The 16,210-nt window shown below is 44.9% G+C and overlaps 1 protein-coding gene across 1 annotated transcript in view; it reads right to left on the reverse strand.

The window, feature by feature from the left end:
• Positions 1-16,210, reverse strand: part of CDC73 (cell division cycle 73) — a 146,313-nt gene that overhangs the window by 5,318 nt on the left and 124,785 nt on the right. Inside the window, exons 14-16 of the mRNA XM_083358897.1 lie at positions 13,464-13,625; positions 7,985-8,085; positions 3,997-4,138 (exon numbers count right to left, since the gene is read on the reverse strand). Coding sequence (XP_083215023.1) covers positions 3,997-4,138; positions 7,985-8,085; positions 13,464-13,625 — 405 coding nt within the window. The remainder of the gene's footprint in view (positions 1-3,996; positions 4,139-7,984; positions 8,086-13,463; positions 13,626-16,210) is intronic.

The raw sequence follows: 16,210 nt of genomic DNA on the forward strand, positions 1-16,210 counted from the left end.
CTCCAGGGACGCTCGCAGTCGGTGTTGACAGGAGGGCAGAGGTCGACCGCGAGGTCTCTCGTTTGCGGAGTTCCTCAGGGGTCGGTCCTCTTGCCTCTCCTGTTCAACATCTACATGAAACCGCTGGGTGAGATCATTCATGGCTTTGGAGTTTTTTCTTTCTACCCCAAACCACCCCAGTGATGCCCTCAACGTGATGTCCCGTTGCCTGGAGGCGGTTCGGGTCTGGATGGGGAGGAACAGACTTCAACTCAACCCCGACAAGACCGAGTGGCTTTGCATGCCTTCATCCTGGGTCTATTCGGATATTCCATCTCTTTCTATGGGGGGTGAATTATTACCCCCCGTAGATAGGGCTTGCAACTTGGGAGTCCTCCTAGATCAGGGGTGTCAAACTCAATTTCATTGAGGGCCGCATCAGCATTGCAGTTGCCCTCAGGGGGCCGGATGGGTATGGCCAGAATGGGCGTGGCCTACTGGGTGGGCATGGCCAGCTCTACATCGTTCAAATAAAGGGTGCCTATGGGGGCCTGGGCAGGAGTGGAACAGATCTCAGGGTCTCTGGCAGAAGGAGGGTCTCTGGGCCAGGGTCAAGGCACTGGGGGCTGTTCCCTCACTGTTTCCAAAATGGCTTCGCGGGCCACATGAAACCACTTCGCGGGCCAGATCCGGCCCCCGGGCCTTGTGTTTGACATGTCTGTCCTATATTCACGGCTCACCTTGGAAGAGCACATGGTGGCTGTGACTAGGGGGGCTTTCGCCCAGGTTCGCCTGGTGCGCCAGTTGCGGCCCTATCTAAGCCGGGATGATTTATGCACAGTCACTCACGCGCTCGTGACCTCTCGTCTAGACTACTGTAACGGTCTCTACATGGGGCTTCCCTTGAGGACCACCCGGAGGCTCCAACTGGTACAGAATGCAGCCGCGAGAGTTGTGTTGGGAGTCTCCCGATACTCCCATGTCACACCTCTGCTCCGTGAGCTGCATTGGTTGCCAGTTGTCTTCCGGGTGAGATTCAAGGTGCTAGTAATGGTGTTTAAAGCCCTACATGGCAGGGGTCTGGAGTACCTTAGGGAACACCTGCTGCCGGCGCCTACTTCCCTCCGCCCTGTGCGTTTCCACAGAGAGGGTCTCCTCAGGGTGCCACCGGTCAGAGAATGTCGACTGGTGGCCCCCAGGGGGAGATCCTTCTCTGTGGGCGCCCCGGAGCTATGGAATCAGTTACCGGTTGAGCTCCGGACGGCACCCGATCTTCGCTCCTTTCGCCGCGACCTGAAAACATACTTGTTTGAGCAAGCCGGCCTGGCCTGAGGGGGGATTAGTGGGGTCTTTTTACTATTTTTATTGGGGTTTTTACCATGTATTAATTGTATTTTTATCGGGCATGTATTTAATTATCTTTTATTTTTTGTAAATCTCTGTGTTTTATTCTTGCCCTGTACACCGCCCTGAGTCCTTCGGGAGAAGGGCGGTATAGAAATATTAATAAATTAAATTAAATTAAATTAAAACTTTTCAATAAAAAAAAATATCTCAAAGCGACTATTAACCAAAAGGTCAATTGTAGTTCTTCAAATGAAATTGCACATGGCTCTTTAGGAAGGGACGTCCAAAAAGTATTCTAGAATAGAAAATTCAATTTACAATCACCTTTCTGAGATCAAACTTAATGGCTAAACAAATTCATTAAAGAAGAGATACAGATAGGCTGGATTAAAATTATTTTTGGAAAAGGATGGGAAGCTAGTATTATGTTTTCCAAAACTAGTGAAACTTAGATAATGTACACTACTAAGAGTATAGTTCTTTTCATCAGGAAATTTGGTATATTAAGGGGAAAAAAACTGGCAGATTTTTGGATATAGATATATTTGGGATCTGGTATATGATGGACTATTTTTTGAAACAGAAGCTCAACATAATGCATGTGAAAGTAACCTGATAAAGCATGCACCATTCTAGAGCAGTTCTTATGCTAAACTTTACTTATTAAATGTATACACATATAATGAATTAATTCATAGATGTTGCAATTAACATAAAAACATGGACTCAGGTAGAAAATAATATACAGGGAGTGCAGAATTATTAGGCAAATGAGTATTTTGACCACATCATCCTCTTTATGCATGTTGTCTTACTCCAAGCTGTATAGGCTCGAAAGCCTACTACCAATTAAGCATATTAGGTGATGTGCATCTCTGTAATGAGAAGGGGTGTGGTCTAATGACATCAACACCCTGTATCAGGTGTGCATAATTATTAGGCAACTTCCTTTACTTTGGCAAAATGGGTCAAAAGAAGGACTTGACAGGCTCAGAAAAGTCAAAAATAGTGAGATATCTTGCAGAGGGATGCAGCACTCTTAAAATTGCAAAGCTTCTGAAGCGTGATCATCGAACAATCATGCGTTTCATTCAAAATAGTCAACAGGGTCGCAAGAAGCGTGTGGAGAAACCAAGGCGCAAAATAACTGCCCATGAACTGAGAAAAGTCAAGCGTGCAGCTGCCAAGATGCCACTTGCCACCAGTTTGGCCATATTTCAGAGCTGCAACATCACTGGAGTGCCCAAAAGCACAAGGTGTGCAATACTCAGAGACATGGCCAAGGTAAGAAAGGCTGAAAGACGACCACCACTGAACAAGACACACAAGCTGAAACGTCAAGACTGGGCCAAGAAATATCTCAAGACTGATTTTTCTAAGGTTTTATGGACTGATGAAATGAGAGTGAGTCTTGATGGGCCAGATGGATGGGCCCGTGGCTGGATTGGTAAAGGGCAGAGAGCTCCAGTCCGACTCAGACGCCAGCAAGGTGGAGGTGGAGTACTGGTTTGGGCTGGTATCATCAAAGATGAGCTTGTGGGGCCTTTTCGGGTTGAGGATGGAGTCAAGCTCAACTCCCAGTCCTACTGCCAGTTTCTGGAAGACACCTTCTTCAAGCAGTGGTACAGGAAGAAGTCTGCATCCTTCAAGAAAAACATGATTTTCATGCAGGACAATGCTCCATCACACGCGTCCAAGTACTCCACAGTGTGGCTGGCAAGAAAGGGTATAAAAGAAGGAAATCTAATGACATGGCCTCCTTGTTCACCTGATCTGAACCCCATTGAGAACCTGTGGTCCATCATCAAATGTGAGATTTACAAGGAGGGAAAACAGTACACCTCTCTGAACAGTGTCTGGGAGGCTGTGGTTGCTGCTGCACGCAATGTTGATGGTGAACAGATCAAAACACTGATAGAATCCATGGATGGCAGGCTTTTGAGTGTCCTTGCAAAGAAAGGTGGCTATATTGGTCACTGATTTGTTTTTGTTATGTTTTTGAATGTCAGAAATGTATATTTGTGAATGTTGAGATGTTATATTGGTTTCACTGTAAAAATAAATAATTGAAATGGGTATATATTTGTTTTTTGTTAAGTTGCCTAATAATTATGCACAGTAATAGTCACCTGCACACACAGATATCCCCCTAAAATAGCTATAACTAAAAACAAACTAAAAACTACTTCCAAAAATATTCAGCTTTGATATTAATGAGTTTTTTGGGTTCATTGAGAACATGGTTGTTGTTCAATAATAAAATTAATCCTCAAAAATACAACTTGCCTAATAATTCTGCACTCCCTGTAATAAATTTTAAAGTGGAGTATTAGAAGTTACGAAACATTAAAAATATTTAAATTTCTTTATTACATTTATATGTCACCCATCTTACTCTGCAAAATGACTCTGGGGGGGGGTTTAATATATAAAATATATCATAATTTATATAATTTAAATTTATATAGGATTCCAAAATCCAGTGTGTCATTTTTATTTATAAGATGTATAAAGTCACTTGACTCCATTATGAATCTGGGTTGCAATAAAACACAGCTCTTGTATACAGTTTATAAAGATTTTTCTTATAAAATGAAAAATCTGTATGGTGATTTTTAACCTTTAGATAACAATACAGTTGTTATCTTTCCCTTCCAAATGGATCCTTACCTGTCCAATGTTTCCCAGAAACGCAGGAACACTGGTCTATCCAAGTGCCGTTTATGATAACTGAGTTCTAAAACTGTTACATCCCATTTCTGGACATTTGGATCTAGACGAACTTCATCATACTTAAGATGAAAGGCTTTAACTACATAAAATGAGAGAGAAGGCAGAAAAATGAACCAATAATTTCCCAAATCCAAATACACTTTGAAGAATTATGACAGGGAAAATATAACTTAGGGGAAAGAATATTGTCTAAGTTACATCACTTGAGACTGCAATCACATTTGAATAGAAGTTCCATTTATGTAACAAGGAAATTTCTGGCTATCTCAATATTTGTGAGGGTAGAAATATCCTCCACTTCCATTTCACTTGAATCTAGCTGTTCATTACAGCCCACAGAGAACTAGCTTTTCACACAAATGAACTCCTGACACATTATGAATCTGTCTGTAGCTCCATATATTGTTCTAAAAGCCAACATGATGTAATGGATGCCACAGAGGAACAACAGTGGAGATATCTAGGTTCAAATTCAAACATACCTTAAGTTTTCTGGTCAAGCCATTAATTTCTGATAAAATTTGTCTGTAACAGATTAAAAATAAAACAAAAGGCCCCTCTAGGGATTTCAACTCTCTGTGAACTAGTCCACCTCCAATTCCTACATTTGGGTTTTGAGAATTCTGTGTTTGCTTTTTACAGGATTATTCATTGTGACTTATTTTTATTTCATCTTTTCATAGAGCAGTATTCCTTTGTTTTTTGGGCTGTCTTTTATCACAGCATTTGTTACAGGAAGTTGAGATTCTGACCTGAAGTAGAAGTTACATAACATCCCTTGCCCAACTGGGGACATTTTAGTCAATCAAATTCTGAACAGTTTTATTAACTGATGAATCAAACATATTCAAAAGTTGTGCTCCTCTGCTGCTTCCAAACATGATTCTTCCTCTATATTCTTTAGATTTATGTTATAAATCAAAATGTTTATTAAATCAATATTAAATATTAAATCCTATAGAAAATCATCCCAAAACAGTATCGTGTAATTTCTACTTCATTAATTATCTATTACATGATCAATTCCTATGTTTCCCTTGGTAGTTAAGCTGTCCAAATAAGAGCAGGAGGAGCAAGGCTCAATCCTTCCTCAGCTATGCAAATTTACTAATTGACTTTGAGCTAGTCATTTTCTCAGCCCAACTTGCTTCATAGGATTGCTCTGATGAAAATTTGGGGACACATGCTATGAATGTAGCCTTAAGCATCTGGCAGAATATAAATCTAAGATTTTTTTAAAAAAACCTAACACTAATATGCATCAACAGTATATAGACTCATAATTTATATGGCTATTTTTCACATTCTCATATAACCAATGAAGGAAAAATGCTGGTACAGAAAACAATACCAGACAGGAAATATATGAATATTTGAATACTATGGTTATAAGCCAAAGGAGGAGGAAGAAATAACCAAAGATCCTTCCAGTAATGGGAGTGTTCTGAGTAGAATTGTGCTTAGAGAGCTCCGACAACGGATATCCAAACACTGGTTCCAATCCACATTTTTGAGATGGATCCTATCCACATGGAAAAATATATTAAATCGCAAGATTCACTATAATATATTACCTGTGAACTGGATATTCAAATCATCATGGCAAAATATTTGATTATACAGTATATACTGTATGCACATACACAAACACATACATATGTAATACCTGGGAACATAACATCTGGTAGCAGGTATAGGAAAAGTGGATTTTCTTTCATTCAAAACTTCATAAATTAAGTATACCAACTTTTATGTATTAGCAACATCCTTAGCATTTTTTTAAAAGGTCTAATCTCATATTCTAGACAATTTTCCTTTAAAAAGGAAGTGTATTAACTATAGTTGAAGGATATTACCTTCATCTAAATGGAGAATGTATGCACTTAACAAATAAATCTATGAATACCAAGCAGAAGTAGGGAAAATTTTGTGAATAAGAATCTGTCCACAAAAAGTGATCTTCAAGTTCAGCAGGCTTGCATTAACATGATTGCAACTAGACCTTTAAAATAGCATTCAAATAAAACATTTATGTTGGTTAAAATGTCAAAATATAAAAGTTTCCATTCCAAATGTTAACTTCCTCACAAACATCTGAGCTAATGGGATGAAATAAAGTATTTTTATAGGAGCACGTAGTCCACAGTCCACAAATAGAGGAATTAAAGATCAAAAGCTGCAGACCTCTGGTCTAGGATAGGATTTTGGTTAGTATAAATGGTGATGTGAGATACTGCAGATGAAATCTAATCAAAGAGTTGTACAATACATTTAGACTTCTTGCATCTCCATTGTAATCTTTGTGAAAAGTCTTTAAAAGTAGATTTTCACAGTTAAGAATTTAATATTTATATTTAAATCATGTTTCCTGGGGTGAGTAGAAAATTGTATAGAACTAAGAAAGTTGTTGGTATTCAGGATGCCATTTGATACTGAAGTTCAGTTTAAAATAACCCTGAGGAATAAAGCAGAAGGCAGGTACAAGGCAGAGACTTATTACAAGGTATGTCTATTTATTATAATTAATAATGTCAGCTGTTGGGTTAAAAAAATATAGATGAGCATTCACAGAAAACCTGAAGCATTAGCCTCAAGGTTAGATTTGATGATTATCTTATCACTGGTGTAGTGCTGGGGTTCTTCAGGACTGCTCATGCACCTTTTCTATCTACTGTATAATTCTTTTGCAGTCTACAGTTGTGGGGAGGGTGTCTTCTGTTCATCTCTTCTAGGGTATTCCAATAAAGCAAGTTTTAGATCTCCACTGCTTTGGTTCATCTTCCAGGGGATTGCTTTTTTCAATGACTTCCTCTTCTTTTTTTCTTATTTTTTAAAGTTATCGGTCTAAAATAAGTTTTGTAATTTGATATAGGTAAACATGCTGTAAAACCCTGTTAGTCTTCATATTAGAAAGAAGCCGTTTACATTTGCTAACATTTGGTTTCATTTTTGAAGGTCAAGAGCTACATATTTCTAGCAGCAAACCTAAGAACTGGTTTGGAGATAATATATATATATTATATATTATATATATTAATCCTATATATATATATATATATATATATATATATATATATATATATATATATATATCCCATTTATATCCCACTTACAATCTAAAGGGCGGCTTACAATCTAAAGCACAAATCAATGTGCTTAGCAATAGCCTTCATTCTATGTATATGCCTGCTTATTAGGGCTTTCGCCCACCCCCAAGCGGCATTATTACAAAGTCAGCTTATTGCCCCCAACAATCTGGGTCCTCATTTTACCTACCTCGGAAGGATGGAAGGCTGAGTCAACCTTGAGCCTGGTGGGATGTGAACCTGCACTAATTGCAGGCAGCTGGTGTTACTTAAGGTGGCATTAGCCCACTGCTTCACCAAGGCTCAAGGTAATGTAATAATTTACATTATTATCATTTCAACCTTCTCTGTGTTTTTGTTTTCTAAAGATGATTACTTGCTTTATGGTAAGCAGTGGGAGAACCCTACAGAAGTTACTTATATCTTAGTTCTTTTTTCAGTTCTTAGCTTGACTTATGAGTTCTCAATCTGACCGGTGTGATTAACAATTCTATTGCATTCAATAGCTAGGTTAAAATTGTTCAGCCATAGAAGCTTCCCAGATGGCTCTGGGACAGTTAGTCTCTCTGAGCCCAATTTACCTCACAATGTTGTTGTTGTTGTTTTGAAGGAGCATTATGTACATTTCTTTGCGCTCACAGAAGAAAGGTACAATATAAACACAATAAATAAATTAATAGAAGCTGGACTGCAAGCTGGGTTTGCTAACTAACTGAATATTTAATGAGACCCCAGCAGCTTTGACAGAACCACCAAACTTTAACATCAAGACATAATAAAAACAAGATAATTTATGAACAAATACACTGCATTTAATTACTTCAAAGTAAAAACCTTACTTTTTGCAAAAATATCAACAGGTGATCCATCAGGTAGTAACCATGGCCAGCCCTTGAATTGCCAGGCAGGACCTTGGACAAACACAGCTACAACACGATCCCTAAAATATAGATATAAAAAGAGAGAAGCCATCACATTTCAGTCACAAAAACTTCAGTAATGGGTTAATTTCATTGTGAGATACACAATGACAATATTCTATTCTAAGAGGAAGAACAAAGCTGTTATCCTAAAACATTAATATTTTTGTTCTTATTTCAAACATTATGTTCATGATTCAGTACACTTTTTCAAATATATCCTGGTTTTGTTAAATTTGAGAACATTAAAAATTAAACTACTAGCTCAAAAACTTCTTGGAAACTAACAAACAAAACAAAACACCACAGGTAAACCCATAATCTTAATTCATACGATAAGGGAATTGTTTTCTTTTTTTGAAAATCACTTTGAGATATTTATGCTTGATGTAGGATAAAGATATTATAGGTAAACCATTATGAAAAGAAAGAATTGAATTTGGAGTAGAGAAATAATGAGCAGAAAACCTTTTTGGAACTACTGCAAAAATGCAATGCAACATATACCGTATATACTTGAGTATAAGCCGAATTTTTCAACCCACTTTTTGGGCTGAAAAATTCCACTTCGGCTTATACTCCAGTCAACAAAAAAACTTAACGAGGACTTGTGCGCGGCCGAGGCTTTGGTGCTTCCGGGATCGCGCGCACCTCTCCCAAGCCACCGCCGTCCGAGACCTGCCGAAGTTTGGGGAGGTTTGGGGAGGTGCGCGCGCACCTCCCCAAACCTCCCCAAACGTCGGCAGGTCTCCGTTCCTCCTGCCGACGTTTGGGGAGGTTTGGGCGCCTCCCCAAACCTCCCCAGGTCTCCGTTCCTCCGCGCAGACCTGCCGACGTTTGGGGAGGTTTGGGCGCCTCCCCAAACCTCCCCAAACGTCGGCAAGTCTCCGTTCCTCCTGCCGACGTTTGGGGAGGTTTGGGCGCCTCCCCAAACCTCCCCAGGTCTCCGTTCCTCCGCGCAGACCTGCTGACGTTTGGGGAGGTTTGGGCGCCTCCCCAAACCTCCCCAGGTCTCCATTCTTCCTGCCGACGTTTGGGAAGGTTTGGGCACCTCCCCAAACCTCCCCAGGTCTCCGTTCCTCCGCGCAGACCTGCCGACGTTTGGGGAGGTTTGGGCGCCTCCCCAAACGTCGGCAGGTATCTGTTCCTCCTGCCGACATTTGGGGAGGTTTCGGCGCCTCCCCAAACCTCCCCAGGTCTCCGTTCCTGCGCGCAGACCTGCCAACGTTTGGGGAGGTTTGGGGAGGCACCCAAACCTCCCCAAACGTCAGCAGGTCTGCGCGGAGGAACGGAGACCTGGGGAGGTTTGGGGAGGCGCCCAAACCTCCCTAAACGTCGGCAGGAGGAACGGAGACCTGACGACGTTTGGGGAGGTTTGGGGAGGCGCCCAAACCTCCCCAAACATCGGCAGGTCTGCCCGGAGGAACGGAGACCTGGGGAGGTTTGGGGAGGCGCCCAAACCTCCCCAAACGTCGGCAGGTCTGCGCGGAGGAACGGAGACCTGGGGAGGTTTGGGGAGGTGCCCAAACCTCCCCAAACGTCGGCAGGAGGAACGGAGACCTGGGGAGGTTTGGGGAGGTGCCCAAACCTCCCCAAACGTTGGCAGGTCTGCGCGGAGGAACGGAGACCTGGGGAGGTTTGGGGAGGTGCCCAAACCTCCCCAAACGTCGGCAGGAAGAACGGAGACCTGCCGACGTTTGGGGAGGTTTGGGGAGGCGCCCAAACCTCCCCAAACGTCAGCAGGTCTGCGCGGAGGAACGGAGACCTGGGGAGGTTTGGGGAGGCGCCCAAACCTCCCCAAACGTCGGCAGGAGGAACGGAGACCTGCCGACGTTTGGGGAGGTGCCCAAACCTCCCCAAACGTCGGCAGGTCTGCGCGGAGGAACGGAGACCTGGGGAGGTTTGGGGAGGTGCCCAAACCTCCCCAAACGTCGGCAGGAAGAATGGAGACCTGCCGACGTTTGGGGAGGCGCCCAAACCTCCCCAAACGTCGGCAGGAGGAACGGAGACCTGCAGACGTTTGGGGAGGTTTGGGGAGGCGCCCAAACCTCCCCAAACGTCGGCAGGTCTGCGCGGAGGAACGGAGACCTGGGGAGGTTTGGGGAGGCGCCCAAACCTCCCCAAACGTCGGCAGGTCTGCGCGGAGGAACGGAGACCTGGGGAGGTTTGGGGAGGCGCCCAAACCTCCCCAAACGTCGGCAGGAGGAACGGAGACCTGCCGACGTTTGGGGAGGTGCCCAAACCTCCCCAAACGTCGGCAGGTCTGCGCGGAGGAACGGAGACCTGGGGAGGTTTGGGGAGGTGCCCAAACCTCCCCAAACGTCGGCAGGAAGAATGGAGACCTGGGGAGGTTTGGGGAGGCGCCCAAACCTCCCCAAACGTCGGCAGGTCTGCGCGGAGGAACGGAGACCTGGGGAGGTTTGGGGAGGCGCCCAAACCTCCCCAAACATCGGCAGGAGGAACGGAGACCTGCCGACGTTTGGGGAGGTTTGGGGAGGCGCCCAAACCTCCCCAAACGTCGGCATGTCTGCGCGGAGGAACGGAGACCTGGGGAGACGCCCAAACCTCCCCAAACGTCGGCAGGTCTGCGCGGAGGAACGGAGACCTGGGGAGGTTTGGGGAGGCGCCCAAACCTCCCCAAACGTCGGCAGGAGGAACGGAGACCTGGGGAGGTTTGGGGAGGTGCCCAAACCTCCCCAAACGTCGGCAGGTCTGCGCGGAGGAACGGAGACCTGGGGAGGTTTGGGGAGGCGCCCAAACCTCCCCAAACGTCGGCAGGAGGAACGGAGACCTGCCGACGTTTGGGGAGGTGCCCAAACCTCCCCAAACGTCGGCAGGTCTGCGCGGAGGAACGGAGACCTGGGGAGGTTTGGGGAGGCGCCCAAACCTCCTCAAACGTCGGCAGGAGAAACGGAGACCTGCCGACGTTTGGGGAGGTGCCCAAACCTCCCCAAACGTTGGCAGGTCTGCGCGGAGGAACGGAGACCTGGGGAGGTTTGGGGAGGCGCCCAAACCTCCCCAAACGTCGGCAGGAGGAACGGAGACCTGCCGACGTTTGGGGAGCTTTGGGGAGGCGCCCAAACCTCCCCAAACGTCGGCAGGTCTGCGCGGAGGAACGGAGACCTGGGGAGGTTTGGGGAGGCGCCCAAACCTCCCCAAACGTCGGCAGGTCTGCGCGGAGGAACGGAGACCTGGGGAGGTTTGGGGAGGTGCCCAAACCTCCCCAAACGTCGGCAGGAAGAATGGAGACCTGCCGACGTTTGGGGAGGTTTGGGGAGGCGCCCAAACCTCCCCAAACGTCGGCAGGTCTGCGCGGAGGAACGGAGACCTGGGGAGGTTTGGGGAGGCGCCCAAACCTCCCCAAACGTCGGCAGGAGGAACGGAGACCTCCCGACGTTTGGGGAGGCGCCCAAACCTCCCCAAACGTCGGCAGGTCTGCGCGGAGGAACGGAGACCTGGGGAGGTTTGGGGAGGCGCCCAAACCTCCCCAAACGTCGGCAGGTCTGCGCGGAGGAACGGAGACCTGGGGAGGTTTGGGGAGGCGCCCAAACCTCCCCAAACGTCGGCAGGAGGAACGGAGACCTGCCGACGTTTGGGGAGGTGCCCAAACCTCCCCAAACGTCGGCAGGTCTGCGCGGAGGAACGGAGACCTGGGGAGGTTTGGGGAGGCGCCCAAACCTCCTCAAACGTCGGCAGGAGGAACGGAGACCTGCCGACATTTGGGGAGGTGCCCAAACCTCCCCAAACGTCGGCAGGTCTGCGCGGAGGAACGGAGACCTGGGGAGGTTTGGGGAGGCGCCCAAACCTCCCCAAACGTCGGCAGGTCTGCGCGGAGGAACGGAGACCTGGGGAGGTTTGGGGAGGCGCCCAAACCTCCCCAAACGTCGGCAGGTCTGCGCGGAGGAACAGAGACCTGGGGAGGTTTGGGGAGGCGCCCAAACCTCCCCAAACGTCGGCAGGAGGAACGGAGACCTGCCGACGTTTGGGGAGGTTTGGGGAGGCGCCCAAACCTTCCCAAATGTCGGCAGGTCTGCGCGGAGGAACGGAGACCTGCCGACGTTTGGGGAGGTTTGGGGAGGTGCCCAAACCTCCCCAAACGTCGGCAGGTCTCCGTTCCTCCGCGCCCTGCCTGCCTGCTTCTTTCCGCAGCGGAAAGAACCAGGCAGGCAGGGCGCGGAGGTCCGGAGACCTGCCGACGTTTGGGGAGGTTTGGGGAGGTGCGCGCGCACCTTCCCAAACTTCGGCAGGTCTCCGGACGGCGGCGGCTTGGGAGAGGTGCGCGCGATCCTGGAAGCACCGAAGCCTCGGCCGCGCGCAAGTCCTCGGTAAGCTCCGGGCGGTCACTTGCTTCGCGTCTCCTGAGGGAAGGGGGGGGCGACTGGAGCGGGCGTGTTTCCTCGCCTGCTGGGCACCGCGATTTGCCCGGGGAACGCGCGGGCCCCGAATGGCAGCGTGGAGCGAGGAAGCGGACAGCCAGGGCTTCCCCGAGAGCCGCGGCCACACAGGGTATTCCTGTGTATTCAGGCTTGCAAAATGGCGGATCGAGCCTCTGCTGGCGGCAGAGGCTTGCAGAACGGCGGATCGGCTTATACTCGAGTCAATAACTTTTTCCAGTTTTGGGGGGTGAAATTGGGGGTCTCGGCTTATACTCGAGTCGGCTTATACTCAAGTATATACGGTATTCTGTAATTTGGGGAAAGAGAATTCAACTTTCTTTTTGCCATTTAGCTCAGAATTGCAGCTGAAGGACAGGCTCTATTAACTCAAAGAAAGCCAACAAAATGTCACATACCTTCTAAATATCTATTTTTTTCACATTTTAAAGCCAGGCTCTTATAAGCCTCAAGTTTAACTATGCAATTTTCTACCATGCTATGCTTTTTATTTAGCTATGTTCCCAGTTGATGTCCACAGAGGTTCCAGGTATAAAAAAGCAGTATTATAGGAAGTCCTTCTTTCAACCATAATTGAGACTGGAAACTAAGTGGTGTCATTGTTAAGTGGATGCCGCCCAATTTTATGACTCTTTTTGGTCATTAAATGAATCATATAGTGATTAAGCAAATTTGGCTTCCCTCATTGACTTTGTCAGAAATGGTGATGACATGATCATGGGTCACTGACACAGTCATAAATATATGCTGTTTGCCAAATGCCCAAATTTTGATCACGTGGCCACAGGGATGCTGTGTTGGTCATATATATATGAGGATTACAAATTATTTTTCAGCACCATCGTAACTTTGAAGAAATTATGTGTGTAAGGAGGTAGCAGATGGTTCTGTATCAAAAGTAATATATTCAGGATAATGACTAAGAATATATTATTTATAACTATATTGATTTTAGATTTGGTTGAGGAAGGCAACACCAATTGCAACAAAAGGCTCTCTCTTACCAGTCTTGAGGCATGAGTTTAAGAGGCTGATCAACCACACGATATGGCACTGTAACACTGACTGTAGTTCCACCAGGCTGCATTTGGTCTTTCCTTCTTTGTATTAAAGTTTCATTCTCTCGCTGACAGCCTTGCTTTTTCTTTTCATCAGATGGTACAAACCTTAAAAACAGAGGTGGTGAAAGAATTAATACTGTAGACTGGTATTGACTTTATATAGTCAAAGTAAAACCAGCCTACTTGTGGAAATAATTTGGAAGGTGGACTGTACTGGACTAGAAAAATGAGTTTGATTTTTTTTTAAAAAAATAACCCTTGATCAGGGTTGAACAAATCAAGCAACGTCATTTGAATTATGTACAAGTAGATATGTTAAGTCTCCCGAAGCATAAACAATTAAGAAGCTAAACAGGTTGTCTTCGATATACGACCATTTGTTCAAAAAAGTAGCTTACAGTTGATCCTCAAACTTACAACCATTGCAGCATCTCCATGGTCGCACGATCATAATTTGGACTCTTGGCAATGGGTATGTATTTATGATGGTTTCAGGGTCCCGAGATCATGTGATGGCCATTTGCAACCTTCCTAGCCAGTTTCTGACAAGCAAACACTGTTTCGACTAAGGAAAAGGAAAGCTAGGCAGTCCAGCAATAATCACTGTTTTAGGCTGCTAATGTTAAGGTTCAGTTTAGCAGCAGATTCTGCTCAATGTTTCCCCCTGAAAAAATCAATCTCTAATGAGTAAGTATTAATTTATTTAAAAACATTCAACTTTAATATCATGCATGGTGGCCAGAATAGTGCTAATGGGTTGACTCTTTTCCAAAGTGGACATTTAATTGTTCAAAAAATTTGTTTAAAGTTGGAAACTCAGACTAGAAGAGAATATCAACACTATAGTAGCAAAACACAGGCCTATTTACCTAAGAATATGGATTATGGAAATTGAAAGAGTATGATTCCACTAAGATCGTTATTAATATAAATATTAATTATGTGTGCTATAATGAAAAAGACAATACCCTACTGCCAAATCTTTACGCACATACACACACATACATATATGCAACAATGCTAATGTTTAAACAAAAACACTATATTTAAACTATGAAATTTATTGCATTTGTTTGCTTTTGAGATTAATAAATAGCTTCTCCTTAGAGACAGTCAATACTGACATAATCTTAACTATTAATTTATATCAGTTTAACTGAAGAAATTGAATTTATCAGTATAGGCTAATGTTCATGCTAATGCTAAAGTCAACCCATTAGTACTAGTCTGGTAAATTTTCCAAACAAATATAAAGCTAAAATAAGAAAATATCACATACTCTAGTCCAGGGCTTTTCAACCAGTGGTACGGGTACCACCTGTGGTACATTGGCACCTGGTAGGTGGTATGTGACCATCCTAGAAAAGTGGTAGTGGGGGAGGGGAATGAGCTGAACTGGTGGCAGCACCACACAAGTCTAAGCAAGAGATGGCTGGAGGTGCAGGGCTGTCAGGGCTCAGTGGAAGCGCCAGGATCAGCGCCAGTCTCCAGCTGGAGCTCGGCGCTGATCCTGGTGCTTCTGAGCCCAGAAGAAGCGCCTATCAGCTGGAGTGCTGCAGCATCTCCAGGGTCTTGTGATTTACATTCAGATGCTTGGCAAATGATCCATATTTATGACGGTCCCAGTGTCCCAGTGTCATGTGAAATGACCAAAACCTGCTGCAACCACCCAGCAGACGGGGGAAATAACCCCCCCCACCCCACCCCCACTGCCAATCCTCAACAGAAATGCTCACAAGAATGAAAACCTTGGAGAGGAGGAAGAGCACCGCCGGGCAGGCAGGCAGGTGTCTTGCTCAGCTGTGGCTTGGGGGGCACTTTTTTTAGTGTCATTGTAACTTTGAACAGTCACTAAGCAAACTGTTGTAAGTCGAGGACTAACTGTACTTCATCACTTTTTTCCTTCTTTTTTTTTGGTCATCATGTTTTTGACACCTTGTTAGGCGACTGGCGGTACTCGGATGTTGCCATATCCTAAAAGTGGTACGATGGGTGAAAAGGTTGAAAAGCCCTGCTCTAGTCTGCCAAGCCCTTTCAATATGAAATAAATAAAATGTATCAATTGAAATATGATGGTTCAAGGAAATATGAAGGTTCAAGGTTTTAATAGACTGGTATATGGCTAATAAAATCATGCTACTGAAATAGGGGAAAAAACTAAAATGCAGAAAGATCATTTTACTATATATTTATATTTAGGGAGCAAACATGCCATCATATGTGAAGGAACCTCTCATCTGTTTTTAAGACTTCCTTTTTTCCTAATCATCTTCAAGATATCTTAGTACTTCCTTGGCAACGTAACTGAAATTCTTCTGTGTGTAAATAATGGAGAGATAGCAACTGAGAGTTCAAAATTTTATTAATTTTGCTTTTGTAATTTATTTATACTGAAAAAAGTTGTGAATGGTTTTGGCACCAATCCACTCTCTCTCTTCTATTTCTGGTTGTTTGCTGAGTATGTAACATAAATGATTGTGATGGTAAAAACAAGGAGAGACAGTCCTGTAAGTAGCCAAGTGCCAAGCCATGAAAAAAACCTTTATCAATACTTTGATTTGTACCCAGAAGCATACTGGAAGCATACAATGAAGTTGATGGTGCAGTGGTAATGTATATACTGAAAAACTGACACCATTAACTGCCCACACCAGCAGAAGGTTCTGAATGTCCTTAAGGGAAACTCCATG

Source organism: Vipera ursinii (assembly GCF_947247035.1).
Source record: "Vipera ursinii genome assembly, chromosome: 3".
Taxonomy (NCBI): Eukaryota; Metazoa; Chordata; class Lepidosauria; order Squamata; family Viperidae; genus Vipera; species Vipera ursinii.